Source organism: Perca fluviatilis, chromosome 9 (genome assembly GCF_010015445.1).
Source record: "Perca fluviatilis chromosome 9, GENO_Pfluv_1.0, whole genome shotgun sequence".
Lineage (NCBI taxonomy): Eukaryota > Metazoa > Chordata > Actinopteri > Perciformes > Percidae > Perca > Perca fluviatilis.
Window position 1 is genome coordinate 22,335,374 of NC_053120.1, and position 20,218 is coordinate 22,355,591.

General features: G+C 40.3%; 1 protein-coding gene across 2 annotated transcripts in view; it reads right to left on the minus strand.

Annotated features, from left to right (window-relative positions):
* The window catches only part of cep350 (centrosomal protein 350), a 35,045-nt gene extending 18,887 nt beyond the window's left edge, over nt 1–16,158 (minus strand). For both annotated transcript variants that reach the window (XM_039812348.1, XM_039812347.1), the window contains exons 1-12: nt 15,807–16,158; nt 11,736–11,824; nt 11,500–11,543; nt 11,233–11,341; nt 10,983–11,148; nt 8,691–9,352; nt 7,026–7,139; nt 6,492–6,620; nt 4,933–5,052; nt 2,685–3,412; nt 2,411–2,529; nt 799–1,778 (exon numbers count right to left, since the gene is read on the minus strand). In XM_039812348.1, the coding sequence (XP_039668282.1) occupies nt 799–1,778; nt 2,411–2,529; nt 2,685–3,412; nt 4,933–5,052; nt 6,492–6,620; nt 7,026–7,139; nt 8,691–9,352; nt 10,983–11,148; nt 11,233–11,341; nt 11,500–11,543; nt 11,736–11,820 (3,256 nt within the window). In that variant the 5' untranslated portion in view covers nt 11,821–11,824; nt 15,807–16,158. The remainder of the gene's footprint in view (nt 1–798; nt 1,779–2,410; nt 2,530–2,684; nt 3,413–4,932; nt 5,053–6,491; nt 6,621–7,025; nt 7,140–8,690; nt 9,353–10,982; nt 11,149–11,232; nt 11,342–11,499; nt 11,544–11,735; nt 11,825–15,806) is intronic.
* Between the last annotated feature and the right edge of the window lie 4,060 nt (nt 16,159–20,218).

Consider the following 20,218-nt stretch of genomic DNA (forward strand, 5'->3'; position numbering starts at 1 on the left):
GGGAATGTATCCTCCATGTGAAGCATCTGGACCCATTGTTGGTGAGATGAACCAGAGATATGGACCGAACTGCGAGCAGTAATGGACATATTTCTGATTATTTCTTTGATACGGGTGTGACAATAGATTACAGAAGTGACAGGCTGTGGACTGTCAACAAAGTTAGTTTGATAACTAACAAAAGGGTCTGAAGACCAAAACAATTACAATTGAACAGAAATAGTCTGAGAAACTATTAAATTAAGAATAAAATAAAAAGTCTACGAAACTAGCACGTTTCCTGACTATTAGAGACGGTCTGAAGACCGTTCCGGGTTTTGCAAGGTTTGCCGAAGAAAAGAACTAAGCCTTGTGGTGACGACTGCATTGAAATTGACTAAAGCTTCTGTAACTATGGGGAATGAAACCTCCATGTGAAGCATCTGGACCCATTGTTGGTGAGATGAACCAGAGATATGGACCGAACTGCTTGAGATGTCTGACATATTGGTCCTTTCTTTAATTAACTTATTTTATCTTCTTTTATGTGTTTAACTGTTTTAACTGTTCTTTATTCGCATATTTTATCTCTCAATTCTTTAAATTCTTATACTGCACTGTAAAATGTATTCTTGTCTTTTAAATTGTTTTTAATTGTTTTATAACTGCTCTTTCATGTTTTATGTAAAGCACTTTGAATTGCCCTGTTGCTGAAATGTGCTATATAAATAAAGCTGCCTTGCCTTGCCTACATCTAATATGTAAAACTTGACTTTGACATATTTTCCTTAGTGGAAAGGTCCTCATATGTAAACTAACCTGTAACATGGCCATGAAGATTCTTAGTAAAAATGTTGATAACGCTTAAAGGGCTTCCTTTGTTCAGCTCCTCCCACGCTGCTTTGCTGCCATCATGCTGTGCAAAGGGTGGGCTGAGGGCCGAGCACCTTGCTGCCTCCCTCTGGAACTCTGACAACCGCTGGTAATCCCTTCTTTGACCTGCGCAGTAGTCCATTGCCTCCAGGCGATCCGCCAACATAGGCACACGATTGTTGGAAGGGTGAGGAGGGCTTGGATCATCCTCCGAAAAACTCCCTTCACTCAGAAGAGGACCCTCACTGATGGAACCGGCACTTGAGTCATGGAGTTCTGTCCGATTCTTATCCTTTTCCAAACCATTGACTAGCCTCCTCCTTTCGTGTGTATAACTGTTGAGAACGGGCCCTGTTACATCAACAGAAGTTGTTTGTGGATGGGTCAAATTGGTGTGTGTACCCTTGTTTTCTTTGTGTCCGCTGAGGGCGTGCAGATTGCCTACTCCTGGAAGAGCTGTGCCATTGTATGAACTATGACCTGTGCAAGTCAAAATTCTCTGGATCCTCAAAGCTACGTCATCATTTTCTGTGGCAGCTGTTTCTGCCCAGCATCCATCATTAAGATTAGCTTGAGTGGGCCTAATTGTGTCTACGTCCATTGAAGTTTCTGTACCATAGTTGATCCGCTCCCCAGCAAGCTTTCGTGCCTCACTCTCTATACGGTTGGAGAGGGATGCGGCTGTGGCCTTGAGGGCCTCAATGCGCGACATCTTGGACTGCGGCCTGTTGAAAGATGCTGTGGCTGGCTGCTGGGTGTGCTTGACGTCACTAGCTGCAACCGCAGTCTCCAGCCTAAGAAGCCGAGAGAGTAGATGGTCACCAAAAGGAGCTAGCGCACTGCTGCTGGGACCAGTCATAGGTCGAACAGCTGGGCTCAGACGGTCAGGCTGAAGCAAAGAGGTAACTCCAATATCCAGATCATTCCTGCAATAGGAAGAGCAACAAAGAATGGAGACGTCAGAAGGAGAGAGGGAAAAGACGTGTAAACAGCTTAATATTTTGAAAACAATGATTAAAGGAAACATGTGTAAGTGTATTTATCATGCTAGATACTTAAGAAAGAGAACTTTAATTGTGAGTTCTCATTATTCATTTTACTTGACATTTGGGTCTGCTCTCCCCCTGCAAAAACACCTTAATGTATTGCAGCTTTTTGAGTAAATGTGTAACTAATAAAAAAGGATAAAGCATACACTATTAACTGGATCAAAAACTATGAATCAATAACTATAATCATGGAATACACACAGAGAAAGTGTATATATATCGGTTTCACAAGAAAAGGTATTACACACCCTCATCTTAATTTCCAGTCAATTATCTAAGATGTTGTTTCATGCATCTAAAATAGAAGAAGTGCTCTCAAAGCCAACCATCTGGGAACAAACAGTTCCTCTGTCTGGTACGGTCAGGTGATTCCAGTAGATTATTTCCAGTAGATACCACAATATGTTTACTGAGCAGAGTTGTTAGTCATTTATCTGGGTCAATAAATCGGAGTGTTTGTTATTCTGAAGAGTGATGGAGGTGAGCAGGCAGGTTTGTGTGCCTTGTACCTGGATAATGGAGGAGATGGCCGATCATTCAAAGACCTATCACTGCTCGAGGGGCTCTGAGGTGCCTCTAGTCTTTTGTTCTCTTTGTCCGACTCTCCTGAGGGCTGGTACATCGGTCTCTGTGGCAGAATCACGTGTAAACACAAATGTCAAAAAGTATTTCGATTCTTACATCACGTGATTAAATTAATTTATTTTACTGAGTTACTCATTCTAGCCAATACAGCTTCCATATACAAATAGGGTGCCCATGTTTTATGTGTATGCACAATACCATTTGACTATAAGCTGCAGCAGGTAGCATCTGTGTGGCCTCCTCGCCCAGCTGGGCTTCCTCCAGCAGCAGTTTGTTGTAGGTTTCCTGTAGTCGCTTCTGTACTGGGGCCACAGGCGCCTCGCTGGGAAGGGCCACTGTTTTAGCTACTTCTCTTTGCTTCCTGTAGAGCTCCTGCAATCTCTGGTTTCTCCTTTCTGCCTCCTCCTTAAGTGCCCTCTTCTCTTCTGCTTGACGCCTCTTTCTCTCCTCTTGTTGCCTGGAAATGTACTGGCGAACAGTGTCTGCATCATAGTGTCGCTTTTTGTGCCCAGAGTCAGTAGTTTCTGGTCGGTGTGCGGTGGGGCTGACACTGCGGCAGCCTCTTGAGGAGCTACCTGATGTCACAGTGGTTCCCCAAACAGAGACTGGAGTTCTTTTTCGTGACCCTGATCCCCCTCTCCCTCTCCTAGCACTGCTCCCACCCCGGGACCTTTGCCGGGCCCTCTCCTCGCTCTCAGCTGCTTTGCACTCCAGCTGAAGATCATCAAGTATCCCCTTGATGTCTGCTGACAACAGGTCTGTGCTTGCACCCACTGGGGCCTGGTCCCGATCTGTAGATGAGGGGGGAGATGCGTTTGTGGAGTGGTTTTTGGATTTAAATCCACTACGAGGTCTTTCTGTGCTGTTAGGGCGAGGCTGTGGGTTTGATTCTGTGCGTGGGTCTGAACTGGAACGGTGACGGGAAGCTGGAGGACATTTACATAAAAGGCAAAATGTTACAGTTGGAAACTGGTAATCGACTTACTAACATCAGCACACACAGTGCCCCTGCTAAATAGTTTCAATGCTAAACTAAGATTTAAGTGAAAGCTAGGTTGATAAAACATTGAACATTTCAAATTTGCTTTCACCATTCATACTTAGTCAGAGGTATAAGTGTGTGACAAGTCGTAAAACTTTTTGTTTAACTAGTAGTAGGGGTTGAAATCATTTAAACTGTTCTCCTGTTCATCAATGATCAATATATTAAATGAACAGGTTTTTCACAGCTAACAAAATACAACAAGTGACAGTGACAAGTGACAAGCAGCAGATTAAAAAAAGCTAAAGCACTAGACCCAGACAGAATATGCATACTAAATGAGGCTTGGGGGGCAGGCTTGTCATGGCAACTCTAATCTGGGTCAAATTGAAAATTCCAATTTAGATTTGACAGTATCTAATCCAGACAGTGTTTTTTTTTCAGAACATGGCTGCAGTGAGCCTCTCCCAGCCCCACCCTGCCATTCCCCGGCCTACATGCTGCCTTCACAGAGCGCAACCTCTGGAAATCAGGCCATGTCTAATTGTGCACCCAACCAAAACAGACAGTCAATCTCTATTCCTTCCGGTCAGTGGTACCCAGTACAGATGCAGCTAGAAAAGTCAGAGGTCGATGCAGACAGTGTGTCATAATGAGAGAGTGTGAGACAGAGTCTATGGCTGTAAATGTACAGCAGCAGCCAAAGACTCTTTACTTATTCATATTCTTTGGCAGCCTCTGTTGTCAGTCTAACTGTGGTTACCAGACATGCAAAACCTCTATAAAACCTCTATATAGTGCAGAATAGCACCCAGTGCAGAATTGCAGAAAGTGTATTTGCAATTTTAGACATGGATATGTTATGTCCATGTCATGGACATTATATATATATATATATATATATATATATATATATATATATATATATATATATATATATATATATATATATATATATATATATATATATATATATATATATATATATATATATATATATATATATATATATATATATACATATATATATATACTATATATACACACACACACACACACACACACACACACACACACACACACACACACACACACACACATACATACATACACACACAAACAAACACACACTTTGGTGATTAAGTCTTGCCTACATGCCACTTGACATAAATAATGCAGGGAAGACATTTTCGACGTCAAGCTGATATATTTTGAGTGGCACTTAAAACCCTACTAGAAAGCTAATCACCTATTCTATCTTTGTCCTTTCTACCTCTTGACACGCTGGTTAACGATAGTATGTCAAGCTTAGCAAGGCCATTGAAGAAACGGTTACAGCAAGATGACTGTGTTATAGGCAAGCTGGGTCGGCTGCTGGTATCATGAAATGGGCTAAGATAGTAATATAAGATAGGGGTATAGTGGCATGTATAGAGGGTAAGAGTTTAGGTCTCCAGGTCCCACCTGTTCTGCTCAGTCTGTCAGCTGGCTGGGGTCTGTCCTCCTCCCTGGGCAGCTTGGGAACTGGACCCAGTACCATCTTTACCAGCTTCTGGCCCTCCCGCCATGATGCAGGGCTAATCACTGCAGTGAAATAGAACATTATCACTTTAGATGCTGTCAGTGAAGAGCATGGAAATTCAATGTATTTAATGTTGACCTGATGGAACATAACTGCATGTGTTAATACATATACGTATGTAAACATGTCACCACAGCAGCTGAACATAAATATACACAGATTAGAGAACGGAAAAGACAAGAAAACGTTTGATAGACAAGGCACATTGCTTATTAAGACCAATATAAATGTCACTTAACCCAAACCTAGTGATATGAAAATAAGACATGGAGGCTACGACTGTTTACTTTTTTTAAGTTACTTACGTTGTTGTCTGGAAGAGGTGATGAAACAAAATAACTTATTTTTGCAGTATGCACTCTATCACATTTCAAAAACAGCATTGTCTTATTGTGTGGACTAATCTTGAGAGCTCTTTTTACTATGACTGTATTGTACCAAAGAGCAGTTCCTGGTAATGAAGCTGTACATCCAATAACCAAGCAGCTGTTTGTACTGGGTGGATGAGGGAACTGAACCTGGCCACAGATTTCAGAGAGCTATTTATAGCGCTGTGCCCGCACGAAACAGAGACCAGCCAAACTTTAGACAACGCAAAAGTTGGAAGAAACACAAGTAGACAACAGGCACAGAGCGAATAAGAGCTAGAGCACAGGAGAGAGATATTTTGCACTCAGCTTTCACGATATCCACATTTTTTGTACTGTATATTTCCACTGTTTTTGCATTGAGACTGAATCATTCATTACGATGACCATGCCAAACCGACATTATATATACATAATATATTTTCTTGTGTCCAGGTCTACACAGACACAGAGATGAAGGTAGCTAGCAATCATGAGGACAGGGAGGTGGGGGGGGGGGGTTTCTCAGCTGTCAGAGGTCTGCTCTGCCCAGGTTACAGCAGTAGGATTCTGCTATGTGGGTGTCCGTATGCTACACAAACTGCATGTCACACATACTGAACATTTCTTCAGGGATTAGAGTCTTAACACAGCTTTAGAAGCCAGCAATGTCTCTGATTCATGTACTGGGACACATACAGGCTGGTATGGGACAGCTGAGTAGATGGAAAGAAAACATTGAATACTGTAGTCTGAAAAAAGGTTTCTGCAGTCTCTTTGATGCATTTATGACATTGTCTCATTTAGATTCAAATAAAAGAATTCATGATTTCTTTTACGTTTAGCTTGCATGTAAACAAAGCTGTATAATACTGTATCACTCTCATTGTGGGAGACTAGAGCAGCAATGCCATTTGAGAAAATCCTTCTATGCACACCAATAGTTTAACATTTGAGGTTCTTGGTTATAGGCCATATGCACCAACCCCTGACAAAATCTAGTAGATGGAACATACCTAGCTTTCCTACTGTCACTAATTAAAAATAGATCAGAGGGTGGGTTGGCTCCCTCACATAAAAGAGGATTATTATACCTGGTTTTGCATTTAGGTCAGAGGAAGGGGCAGCTCTGTGGACCTTCCTGACTGGTTTGGGAGGCCTCCTCTCTTTCGACCTGTCTGCTCTCTGTTCCCTTTGCTGCGGATGTCTAGATCTGGTGGTCTCTGTACACAGAAGACACAAGCAGATAATAAGGAACACAAACTTAATATTTTTTGAGTGAGTTGGCTGATAAACAAGCCCAGGGTCAAAACTCTGAGGTTATAAACCATAGACTATGAGCATAAATCATGTTTGTTAATGCAACACTATGAAAAACAGCTGTTACAATATTTCTTGAGCTTCTGACAGATCAATACAACTCCATGCCATGCATTCATATGCAATCCTTAGCTTGCCCATGTGGTTTTTCAGACAACTCTCTATACTCCTTGACATAGGGTCTTATAACCTGGATCAAAGCTGCAGAGGCTACTAGCTTTTTCTTTTTTAAATATAACAAATCTGTAACATCCTGACCATATTATATGATGTTACAAATATGGAATGTTGGCAAAACCTATGCTTACCAGCAAACTGTCGTGACAGGTCACTGTATATTTCTTTGCTGAGATTATGAAACTCTTCTTCCTTCCAAACTCTCCCATCAGGAGTCCGGATCTTTGTCTCAGTACTGTTGAAACCTAAGGGTAAAAAGGTTTAAAGATGTAAGCTTTAACATCCTATTTCCTACTATATAGCGAAAATCTGTATTCCCAAAACATGAAGCTATTCACATATCATTATGTTCATTTAACGAGAAAGTTAAAGTTTGGGATTAGAGATGCACCGATTACAACTTTCTAGGCCGATTCCGATTTCCATTGAGTTAGGCCAGCCGATACCGATTTTAGCCGATTCCGATTTAATTCTTTCTAACCACTTTACAAAATATTAATTTTTTATCTTTTCTTTAATAGAACATTTTGCACAGAACATAGAACATCTTTTGAACAGATAATGGATCACTATAAAATAGAACTATATAAAATTACTCTAAAGTGCAATGTTAGAACCATTTCCTTCCTTTCACATCTAATATCCAACAAAACATTTTTTTGATTGATGATTTTGGTTTTTGGTGTCGTCCCTCCACGCCCTACTTTTTGCTTGCAGGTGTTGCATATTGCAAACTTGTTTAGGGCTGAAACGATTCCTTGAATAACTCGAATAATTCGATTACAAAAAATCCTCGATGTAAAATGACTTGCCTCAAAGCTTCGTTAAATCAATGTTACCAACGTTGTTTCGCTGACGGACGGTGTTTCCGCACGGAGCATTATTACTGTCGCACAGACGCGGCTCAGTCTGCTGCTGGCGACACCTTTTATATATGTCAATGGGCGACACATGCTAGAGCGTAAATAGCGAGGGGCTAAGAGAAGAGACAGGCTGGAGAAAACGACAGAAAGGGTCCAAAGTTTGGAATCAGTTCAAACGTAATTAAAACTCTGTACAGTGTGTCTACTGCAAAATCAAACTAGATTACCACGATAATAGCACGACGTCTAACTTAATCATCCATTCCACGAAGAGGACCGACTAAAGTAAATCAGAGTCGTACAGACGATGAAACTACACCAAACACAACTACCAAAAACAAGAAAATACGTAGTGGTGACCACGATCTGATGAGCCGACGCGTTGACTATCCCTTCGGAAAAACAGCTGATTGTTAAGTCTCTCTCTCTCCCTCTCTCTTTTCCGAAAATATAGCTTTTTCCCTAGTTTGGGTTGTTTAAAAACGCAAACAAAAAATATCCGATTAATCGATCGATAAAGTGCTAGATTAATCAATTGATAACAACTTGTTATCTTCTGCACACATGCTGGAGAATTTCCTAACAGCTGACACGTTGCAGGTTAATTCACGAGGTTCCCTACATGTGCGAGAATAGCGCGGATACGCGCTTCACACCGCGAGCGGGTACGAGCAATACACGGCGGAAATGTTGAGAGAAAGGAAAAAAAGAGACTGTGCTGTCGCGTCCGTGTGTGCGTGCGTCCTTGAGAACTGTAACTCGTATAACTTATATTATCAGTTAATTGTAGCATTAACCGGCATGAAATCGGCATATATCAGACTGACCTGCCGGTCGCCAGTTATGGCCGAGCACGTGAAAACCGGCCAATTCCGGTCACCAGCCGGTCTATCGGTGCATCTCTATTTGGGATATATCCCACACTGATAGTACCTTTGTATATAGGTGCAGGCGGTGCAGCTGCTACTTTCCGTATTATGGCTGTGGGCATGTTGCTAGTACCAGCATTGTTACTCCCCACAGCTGCCACAATGGGCTGTTCCAGATAACACAGCAGCTTCTCTTTCTCTGCAGCCTCCTCCAGATGTTGTCTCTGCCTTCGAATACGCTCTTTGAGCTTCTCCAGCTTATCATCAGGCTGATGTCGCCTTAGGTTCTCCAACCGTTGGGAAGCTGAGCCAGGGCTGGTGGAGGGAGTGCTCTCCCCTTGGCGTATGGAGCCTGGAGCTGGAGCTAAAGATGGGCTTGACTCTTGGCTATCCATGCCAAGTTGTGCTTTTAGAGTGCTTTTCTCCTCAGCCCTCTCCCATGCATGAACTCTTACACCTGTGAGGTGTGACTGGTTTCCAATAGTCCTCAGGGTGTCCAGGGCTGGCTGGTCATTGAGGTAGCGTACCTCGGTGTTCTCCAGAGCCGAGGAGTGTGTGCTGTCCAGGTCCCTGTCCGCCTGTTTGTCCCTGGTGTCTCTCTGGTAGACCAGCTGGCTGAGCAGAGGATCTGAGGGAGGCGGAGAGGATGGGTACGAAGACCCTGGCACTGACTGCAGACTGTAGGCCTCCAGCTGAGAGGAGGGATGTGGTGGAGGGGTGGCTTCTCTGGAAACAAACCAGATTACATGGGATCAGAAAGGGGATCAAGATTTACTCGCGTGTATGGGTGGCCAAAGGGTATTGGAGGAGGAAGTGACATATTCACTCAAGACGTTACTTTACTTGAATGATAAAAACTATTTAAAATGTATAACCAGAACAAAAAGATTATGTGGAATTTTAAAATTGTGGTACACTTCCACTGCCCTGATGGTTTGCTACGTATAATATCAAAAAGCAATCTGAATATCATGTACTTTTGTGTGCATTTGTTGCAAAACAAACAAAAACAGGTAATTTCCAAGACTTGTCTTGCTTAAACCTGCAATAACTGATTTTTTAGCAGAGCTACTGAAATATCTGTGAGTCACTGAGCTACGAGCTATTCAGAGAAGATGTCACGGACATATGGTCACTGAATGGAAGTCTTGAAGAGTAAGTAGTGTTGGGGACTGACTGTTATTTAGGTGAAAGAGCTCTTCTCCAGATTAAAACAATGAGCTGACACAATCATTACAATGAAAATATCACAGCCAGGTGGGGAATAAACACCATCTTATACTGTTGTCACTCTACAGAACACACACACTATATAGTATGACTAGATTGGTATCATTTTATTAAAATTTAAAATAGTAGTATTACAATTGTTTGGTATGCATGTGCAATAAAGGCTTTACGCTTAAATGTATAGTTTTAGTTCTTTAGTTTTAGATTTAAAAAGGTCCCATGGCATGAAAATGTCCCTTTAAGAGGTTTTTTAACATTAATATGCATTCCCCCAGCCTGCCTATGGTCCCCCAGGGGCTAGAAATGGCGATAGGTGTAAACCGAGCCCTGGGTATCCTGCTCTGCCTTTGAGAAAATGAAAGCTCAGATGGGCCGATCTGGAATCTTCTCCTTATGAGGTCATAAGGAGCAAGGTTACCTCCCCTTTCTCCGCTTTGCCCGCCCAGAGAATTTGGCCCACCCATGAGAGAGAGACATCATGGCTTGCAAACAACAAAAGTGGCAGTTGGTCAAGGCCACACCCCCAACCTCCACCTTACCTTACCTTGCCCCCCCCCCCTCCCTCTCAATAGCATTTAAAGTTACAGACACAGAAATGGCACATCCTAAGAAAAGCTCATTGTGGGACTGGCTCTAGTGGCTGTAATTCTGCACCAAGGCTGAATTTTAAGAAAAAAAACTTCAATAAAATATAGACAACCAATAAGGTCTATATAAAAGAGACTTCAGATACAGTATTAGGGGACCACTAAGGTCTATATAAAAGAGACTTCAGATACAGTATTAGGGGACCACTAAGGTGTATATAAAAGAGACTTCAGATACAGTATTAGGGGACCACTAAGGTCTATATAAAAGAGACTTCAGATACAGTATTAGGGGACCACTAAGGTCTATATAAAAGAGACTTCAGATACAGTATTAGGGGACCACTAAGGTCTATATAAAAGCATCCAAAAAGCAGCATGCCATGGGACCTTTAAAAAATGATTACCAACGTGATTTAATAAGTGGTGGAGAGCATTATTCACAGATATCCAGTCCTGAGTATGACAGCATCCCCTGCTTTTCAAATAAGTATGTTTCATGAATTAATTTTAATTTAATTCATTTCAATTATTTGCACCTGTAGGACACGAGTGGCTCCCTGAACTCCACGCTGTTGTTCCTGCGGACATTGCTGTCCTGGGTGGCATTTCTCAGTGGGCTGCGTGAGCTGCTCTTTTCTGGACTCTGCTGACTTCGCCCCCTGCGCTTTGATGAGCCTCTACTGTCATCAGCTTGTTGTCCATCTATAATAGAGACAGCAATGTTAAAATAGTTATAGTTTAAGTGTAGAATTTAACACATTATAATGGCATGTTGAAATAAGTCACCCCTGCAGCGGATCGTCCTGGAGGATTTCTTCTTGGGGGGGTCCATGACAGAGTCCAGGAAAACCCCTGTCCCTGGAGCTGCCTCTAGGCGGTTTTCTATATGCCGCAACTACAGAGGGAGAATACACCTGTCAGACTTGGGTTATGTGACCATGAAATTAGATGTTGCAGACTGTATTTCATTTCTCTCATGAAATGGATTTTTTTTCTGAGAGGCTGACAAACAAACAAAGCCATTCAGCAAAAAACTGCCAGAGATGTACTTACAGCAGCTTTGGACTGAGACAAACTTTTCCATGCAGTTGTCAGCTCTGACAAAGAGTAAGAGAATGAAAATCCATTATAAATAATACAGTAGGTGATAGAGAACCTCTCTCTATGTAAACAACTCATATGGCATGTCTAAATAATTATTAAATTAATTATTTAATTTCAAATGAAGTGATTGTGAAAACACTAATACAACTGAACTGCTTTTTAAATTTTTTTTATTTTTTACACACCTGTACCAATATTGTGATCGGTAAGCTGCTGACCAGAGCTTTTAAGAGACACATCAGTCCTCCTGCTGCTCCTCATCTCTCTCATTCACCTGAAGTCAAGATTAGAGGACGCAAATAATGAACACCAATACTGAGCAAAGGTAAAAGTGTCGTAAATGATTAAAAGTATATACTCTTCTCTACTTTTATACTGCATATACAGTATAGACAAAGGCAGGAACATTTCAGCAATTAGGCAGATGAAACCAAAAATGTTAACTGAAACCAAAACAAGGAATAATATACAGCAGGGGTGGCCAACCAGTTCAGCATAAAGAGCCACAAAAAAAACAGAAACCATAGCAAAAAGCCACACAACACATGCACGTCCACATTACAACAGCAACTTCGAGATCTAATGATCTTTTTTTTTCTTACTTAGATTGACTCAGTGGGAAACCTGACAGTCCTTGTTATCCACAATCCTTTTTAGGTCTGGTTGTACTCTGTTGTGGCCACTCGAAGCGATTCTTTCATTAATTTGTCACTAGAGGGGCTTTCAAACAATCTGATTCAGCAGTGAAAGGGTTAATGAGGAAGGTGATCTGTGGCCGCTTTTTTTCCCTCAGGTTGCAGAATCTGTCCATAAAATATTTTTTATTTTAAAATAATTGCATTAAAGATGCATTTTCTTTTTTTTTCATTATCTGAAATGTTTCAAAAAGTAAAAAAAAAAAACAATCCACCAATAACACAGCCCCCAGCCACACAGTAAGAGCCTCAAAAGGAGCAGGCAAAGAGCCGCATACAGCTCAAGAGCCACAGGTTCGCCACCCCTGACATACAGCAACAAAATGCATCAAGCACTTTCAAACATGAAAACGACAGATGACAGAAACAAGTATGCGTGGGGCAAAATATCCATACAGCAATTATTGCTGGCCTTCTTTGTGCAATACGATAATCGATACACTGGCGCCAAATAGAAATTTGAAATAATAAAATAAGGCGCTCTAAATAGATTTCCCTGCTCCCAGCGTCGCTACTTCATCGCTCAAGTCCAAAGTCTGGACCCATAGTTGCTCTAGTTCTGTAATTTGAATAGACAGACTGAAAAACTTGTGCTGCAGAATTGTACTGTTTTCTAACAGTTTGGAGAGAAAACATGCACTTAACCTTTTTCACAGGCATTTTGTGTTCATAGTTAGACCGATACCATGATGTATCATTATAGGATTGTCTAGCAATATATTGATTATCACAAAAATGCTGTATCATGATATTATCGGTATGTATCATGCCCTGTGATTCCCACCCCTAGAAACAAGCCTTCGAGACAACAATCGCATACCGTAATACATACTATAGCCTAAAGCCCTATTCGCACGGGATAAGTATTACCTGGGGACCTATTGTAGTTTATAAATTACCCCCACACGTCTGTATTTCGTCTGGCGCATTCACACGGGATAACTGAAGTCTGTATTTTACTCAAATTTACAGACATTATCCCCCGGATATGATGTCAAAACTTTTCATTTATAATTGACAACGCAGCCAGTTAGACCCCAAATCACAGAGATGCCGATTCGCACGGGACTAATATTATCACAGGACCTCCGTTTTCGGCGAAATATGGTAGGTCATTTGCGGGGGAATTATTACTTTACAAATTACAGACATGACCGATTCGCACGGGATTAAGATCACAGACAACCTCCGCGATTATTACAAATGACTGGAGGTCACCAGGTAATACTTATCCCGTGCGAATAGGGCTTAAGTTGTATAGCCCAGTATAAAACATGTAACTATTATGACAGCTTGTTGACAGCAGATTAATATTACCCTGCCATTTAAAACTGGTTCTACAACAGCACATTCCTCAAAAGATTTCCAGGTGGGAAGGTAAGCAGAACTGAAGTTTGTCACATGTCAGCCATGTGATGTTTACTTTAAACACCTATTAGAGTACAGGTGTGTTGTCCTACTCTAATAAAGTCAATGACAAAATTATGTTTAATAGTTTTGTTCTGAGAAGGGAACGCTGTTGCGGACAGTGGGTTGATTTGTTGACAACTTTGTCACTTCAATCAGTTAACTGTACCATGGATCTATAAGCAAGTCTAGCCGAGTTAGCCCATTATGGGTGTTGTGGACCCATATATATATATATATATAACACCCTTTGTGATAAGGAGTTCTTCATAAGTCATGCCTTTTACTCATTACAATCATGTGACACAGCCTTGAGGCAAGAGAGCAAACAGGAAAAAAACATAATGCATCTGTTTCTATTACAGCTACAAAGATTAACTGATTAATTGTCAACTCTTACATTAACTGCCAACTATTTTGTTAATCGATTAGTCGGTTTGAGTAATTTTTTAAGACAAAAGTAAAAATTCTTTGATTCCAGCTTCTTAAATGTGAATAATTTCTAGTTTCTTCTCTCCTCTGTGACAGTTAACTGAATATATTTGAGATGTGGACAAAACAAGACATTTGAGGACGTCATCTTGGGCTTTTGGGAAACACTGATCCACATTTTTCACCATTTTCTGACATTTTATAGACCTAACAACTAATCGAATAATCAAGAAAATAAACAACAGATTAATCGACTATGAAAATACGCAGCCCTAATTTCTATATCAAAAGAAATTCTTAGTAACAGCCCATACACTGATGATCGTTATTATAAACTCAAATTAACAGTGTGATTTAAATTGTGATTAATAAACCACACTACAAACAGTAGTCTTGTTTTCCTGTTATCTGAATCCAGATGGGACTAAATCCAAAAGGTATGGTTTAGTCAATCGCAAGGGATAACCAGTAAGCCAGAAGACCTAAGTGAGCTAGCGGTAATATAAGGATGGAGCAGGTCAGAGACAAAGGTGCCTGACCATGCATATGTCAGAACAAGAAACTTAAAAATGAATCCTTAACTTGATAAGAAGCCAATGTAAATAGTATAAGATAGGAGCAATGTGAGTGGTCCATCTGGACCTGGTCAACAGCATTGTAGCAGCAGTTGTAGACGGTCCAGGCCAGGGACGACTGCTTTGGCAGGTGAAAAAAATGGACCAGGGCTATTCAAACGCTAGCTGTCATTGGTGTTAACGACAGCGCTGACTAAAGATATAATAAATCATTAGAAAAACTGAATATAATAAATTATGAAAAAACTAAATGAAAACAAAGTAATGACCATCTTACTGCCCATGTCACAGTCGAGACCGAATGATCTGTATCTGAGATGATCTTTGCCTGTATCAAGGCTACGACTGAAACACACAATTTATTTTTCTTCCTAGGATGACAAAGGATAGGGGGATGTAGATGCTAGATCGGATCCGCTAGAAGTGTCGGCGTCACAGAACGTGATTCGTTGCCCGCCTTATTTTGCATCTGATTGGCTTACCCACTCCTCATGCCCAGAGTGATATGGCTCTGCTCATGCCTGAACCCAACTGCGTCGACACGTCTGGCAGATCTGATCTAGCATTTACCCAAGGGGAAGGCATGACCCGCCCTACTCTCCCTCTGATTGGCTAGTACTCGTTGCTTACCTTGGTTAGATTGGTTAGGTTCAGGCAACAGGAGTGGGATTGGATAGGGTTGAGTAAGCGTGTCAAGGTAAGCAAATAAGACGCAGAGTAAGGACGGTAATGCCTTTGCCATCCTGGGAAAAAATACCTATGAATAATACTCTCGTACGGGAATTACTCGCCCGTGCACTCAAACAACACAATTCATCAATAATGTACTTTTGGGTGTGAACTAACAGCCATGGTATTACTGTTTTCTGAATACCTAATTATTATTAAAACAACCTTAACTTTTAACAACCTTTTTTTCTAGAACAATCGTTGTAACGTTACGTCCAAAAAATGTTTGCAACTCACTCCAACATCTGACTTCAAGATGACTTATTTCGACCGTTTAAACGGTCTATGATTTCGACATGTCTTTGGTCCAGGGAATAGTCGGAGCCGCTAACTCGACAGAGTTGAAGTTAACGCTAGCTGGCAGGAAAGTCATGAATTAACTTAGCTGAACACCTTTTTAGAGAGACATAACACATACCTTTAGGGAAACGACCCGACGTGTTTAGCTAGATGTCCACATTCATACTGACGTTCTCATGATAAGAAAATCCTAACTTCTCCAGACTTCAGTTTCGTTCAGCTGTCTGTTTGCTAACGTTAGCGTTAGCCAGCTAACGTTAGCAAACCAATGTTAGCTAGCAACTTTTTCTAGCGACATGCACCCATTGTTGTTGACTCAGTGTTTGTCCGGGCAACTAAATATCCACGTCAGCCTTGAGATTACTAGAAAGAAATGTCGCTACCCGCTTCTAAGGTTGCCTTTCCCGGGTTACTATGTTGATGTTTCTCAACAGTGAAACTGGAGTATCCAAGACGGCTAGGGAACTGAGAGACCGAAATATCGCGAGATACAGACGTCAGACGCTCGGAAAGCCCCACCCAACACACACACACACACACACACACACACACACACACACACACACACACACACACACACACACACACACACAACACACACACACACACACACACACACAATGTTCAAGTGTATATTGCCTATCAGATTGTAGTAGCCAATAATTGATGAACATTTAATTTTTTTTAAAGTGTACTCTTTAATTAATTTAGTAGAACACGTAGACTTATTGGTAGATTTGCTTTAGGACTACACTATTATCCATAAGATAGATTAAAAGTCAATATCTTTATTTATTTAGCAAATTCACATATTCAGAAATGAAATAGAGAAGCACAAGTACACAATTAATTAATACACAACAACGAATATATATAAACAATAATACTATATAGGCCTACTAATAGATTGTCATGATAGAATAAAAACAATACTAAACTAAATAACAATACTAAACTAAATAACTTAATAATACGAAATTAATAATGAATGTGCAGCATACACTTGCAAGTTTAACTGGTCTCGTATTGTTTGAAGTAAGACTTGTTTGCACATATTGTATATTTTTTTAACGTTAAACTGAAAAATAATTAATTAGTCAGAGCCATAGACCGGAACTAGCCTACATGCAGTCTGTCAGGGCAGACACAGCAGAAATTACCTAGCTATATAGAGTATCTTTGATACTATCAATATCATTTATATGAGTTTACTGCCACCTAGCGTCCTGAGTGTGTCGCACATGCAGAGACACACTCATCTGCATCGTATCGCCTTGAACGCTCAACTCTTTCAAAAAAATGACCATAGCCCACCAACCCCGAGTCCAGTTCATCTGAGTAATTTTTCATCAAAAGATTATTGCTTCATATTTTTCATTCGACTGATTTTTATTGCTAGTATTCTTTTTTACTGGTCCCTATGGCAACGAATGGAGTGCAGCCAAATGGGTGAAATAGTTTGATGATCGGATGTGTGCTCACTGTTAAACAGGTGGGTCATAATAAATAGCCTATATAAACTGCAGTGCAGCCTGTCATAACCATGAAGCCATAAGATTCATGTTTCCAGGTTATGGCAGCTTGTTTGACCATGCAGAAGGCATCAAGTAGGTTACCTGTAAGCTACAGCGCTGTTTAGGATGACAGCACTCGGATGTTCATGTGGAACTAAACATTTGGTTACATGAAATAAAAAGATAAAATGTTTTCAATATGTCATACAATAGCGGTTTCAATTGTGTTTTGGGATCTATTTAATAAAAGGTGCTGTAACTGCTCCAATTTCCCCTGGCTAATAACCACGGTTCTCCCTCCCTCTCTCTCTCTCTCTCTCTCTCTCTCTCTCTCTCTCTCTCTCTCTCTCTCTCTCTCATTACTGGCAGGGGAATTGTAGGGCGGACGTGGTCTTATCTGCCGCCACATTTTCATTTTCTGTGGAAAGGTGAACGACATGGAAAGGAGTTCTCCCTTTTTAGGTAAGAGTAATTTATATTTTTTTAAACAGTTTTTAGTTAAAACCACTGTATTGATCTTATATGACCGACAACTAAAGCTTTTTTGGCAGAGGTTATGCTTGTGTGCCACCCAGATAAGCAGAGTGCAGAAATCCACAATAAGTCTTCCTTCAGTCTTCATTGATGATAGGCTACTGATCAATGAAACAGATAGGCCTGAGTGAATGAGTGTGAAGCTTTTATGTCACTTGAAAAACAACAGTCTGCAGTTTTGCTGATGTAAAAACATGTTTTTTTTTTATACTAGCTGTTTTTTTAACTCCACTCACCTTGGCTTGCTAATTAGTTCTTCAAAGACAGTGACAGAGCAATAATCTCTCTTCTCTTTCACCAGTGCAACAGGATGGACAGGAGTACTAATACTAATACTAATTCAAGAAGACTCAACTCTTTATGTTCAGTGTGTCACTCAGAGTGACATGTCAGTATAAGGGCCACAAGGAGGCAGACTTGTTGAATTAGGTTCTACTAATTACTTTAGTTTACTTAGTGGGCCTAGGCCTAGACCAGATAATGATACAATTTCAAGTGCAGGAGAAGGAATCAATCAATCAATCAAATTATTTGTCACATGAAATCATATAAAATACAATTTCAGTGAAATGTAATCCTGTCAGTTTCTACAATTTATGCCTTAAACTAATAATAATAAATATGTATGTGAAGTATAGTAGGTAGAAATCTCTCTCTAGTTTAATCTTAGATCTTGGGGAAGACAGAGATCATTACCTCAAGGAGGAATGGAATTAATTAAAGATGAGAAAATTGAGACTATATTTGCTGCGGTGAATAGATAGGAACTGTGTGTTGTTGATGAGGTTTTAAACACTAAAATGCTACAATTTGCTCGTATCATCAATCTATCATCTTGGCTGTTTGTCTCTGCCCTTGTATGTCTATGACCTTTATCAAATGTTATGCATTATTTTATTATGAAAAAAGGCCTTGAGTGATTTATTTAGATAAACTAATTGATCAGAAGTTGAACTTGGAGTCATGGGAGTTTGACAATAAAGGAAGAGGCAGTTTGAATAATCAGTGTGTGTGTTGTAGATGACAGGCTGCTGGAGGCAATTTCACTGTGTTGCCAGTCAACTTCATCATTCACATCTCTCTTTTTCTTGAAGTTGAGTCGCAGTCATGCAATCTCTTACAACACCCATTTACCATTAGGTGGTTCGATAGGCAGGTGATTAGCTTTGTGCTGGAATTGATCAAATTACTTTGGAATTAACGAAACTGGCCATTGCTTGGATCGGTCCTGCTTCTCTGGAGTGTCTTGATAATTATTTCATCACATTAACATTTGTCACTTACCACCCCCAATCTGGTTTGGCTATATTTTACTGTTCATCTTTTCTTGTCAAGTGCTCTGGTTGTCCTGCTAACACCATTCTCCTTGGAAGGGGTGTAAATTGGTTTTCATGGTGTATAAATTAGTGCCTCTATTCAGTATAAAACGGAACCTGACTATACTGAACTGAAAACAAGCTGTATGTTTCTTGTGCCACCTACAATGCATATTCACAATAATGAATCATTGTGATACATAATTTACGAAGATGAGTAATCATATATTTTACAGCCTCAAGATGCACAGTAAATTCATGTTTAGTTGCCACATTCTGTCAGTCTTTCTGTAAACTCTTGGTAAATAAATATGCAAGTAAAGAATGTAGCTATCTAATGCATTGAAAACAAACAAATCCTCTGTTGAATTAATAACACCATAGCTACAATGCCTAATGTGTAATCATAGGTTAAAAAGTGTAACCTAGAGACTGTTGGGGACTGTAAACTTTGTCCAGACGTCAACTTGTTTATTTTGTTTTCACCTGGAAGCCTTTAGGTGCACCATGATATCAAAGGCAGTGCTTTTCTAATTGATTATCTGGGTCAACAAGTATTAGCAAATGCATTTATTTCATGTGCTGGATTTTTTCTCAATTCAATTAAGGCTGCTATCTAGAACAAGGGAGCAAGCCTTTCTTTAAGGGTCAGTGCTACTTTGACAGAATACACAGCTGTAGCTGGGATGAAACTTTGGTAGGTCCTCTAGCCACTTGTACGTTTTGCTGTCCTGTATTCTTTTCATAGTTTGCTTCATCTTAACTTTGTGCTACAATGATGTGGTTTATGTCTCAGAAATTTCTGATGTGTCATACATGAAACATTGACAACATACTGCCCAGAATGCTGTCAATGCATGTTTTTTCAGAAAATGACCCAGTTTACAGTTAAACTACAGTAAAGTGATACAGTAGCTTCCCATTGAGCCTGAAACTGGATCTGAGTAATGAATGCAAAAGATTCAAATTTGCAGTGGTTTTCTACAGGTTGGTCAGGTGTGTAATAACCAAGATAAACATTTAACATATTAACACATTTATTTTAGCTATAGAGCAGGTAAAATCATTGATCATTATTTATGTTTTTGTGTAGAATGGGTCCATGTGGGCATTTTTTTGCTGCATGTCGTTCCCCCTCTCTCTCCCCTTTCATGTCTTCAGCTGTC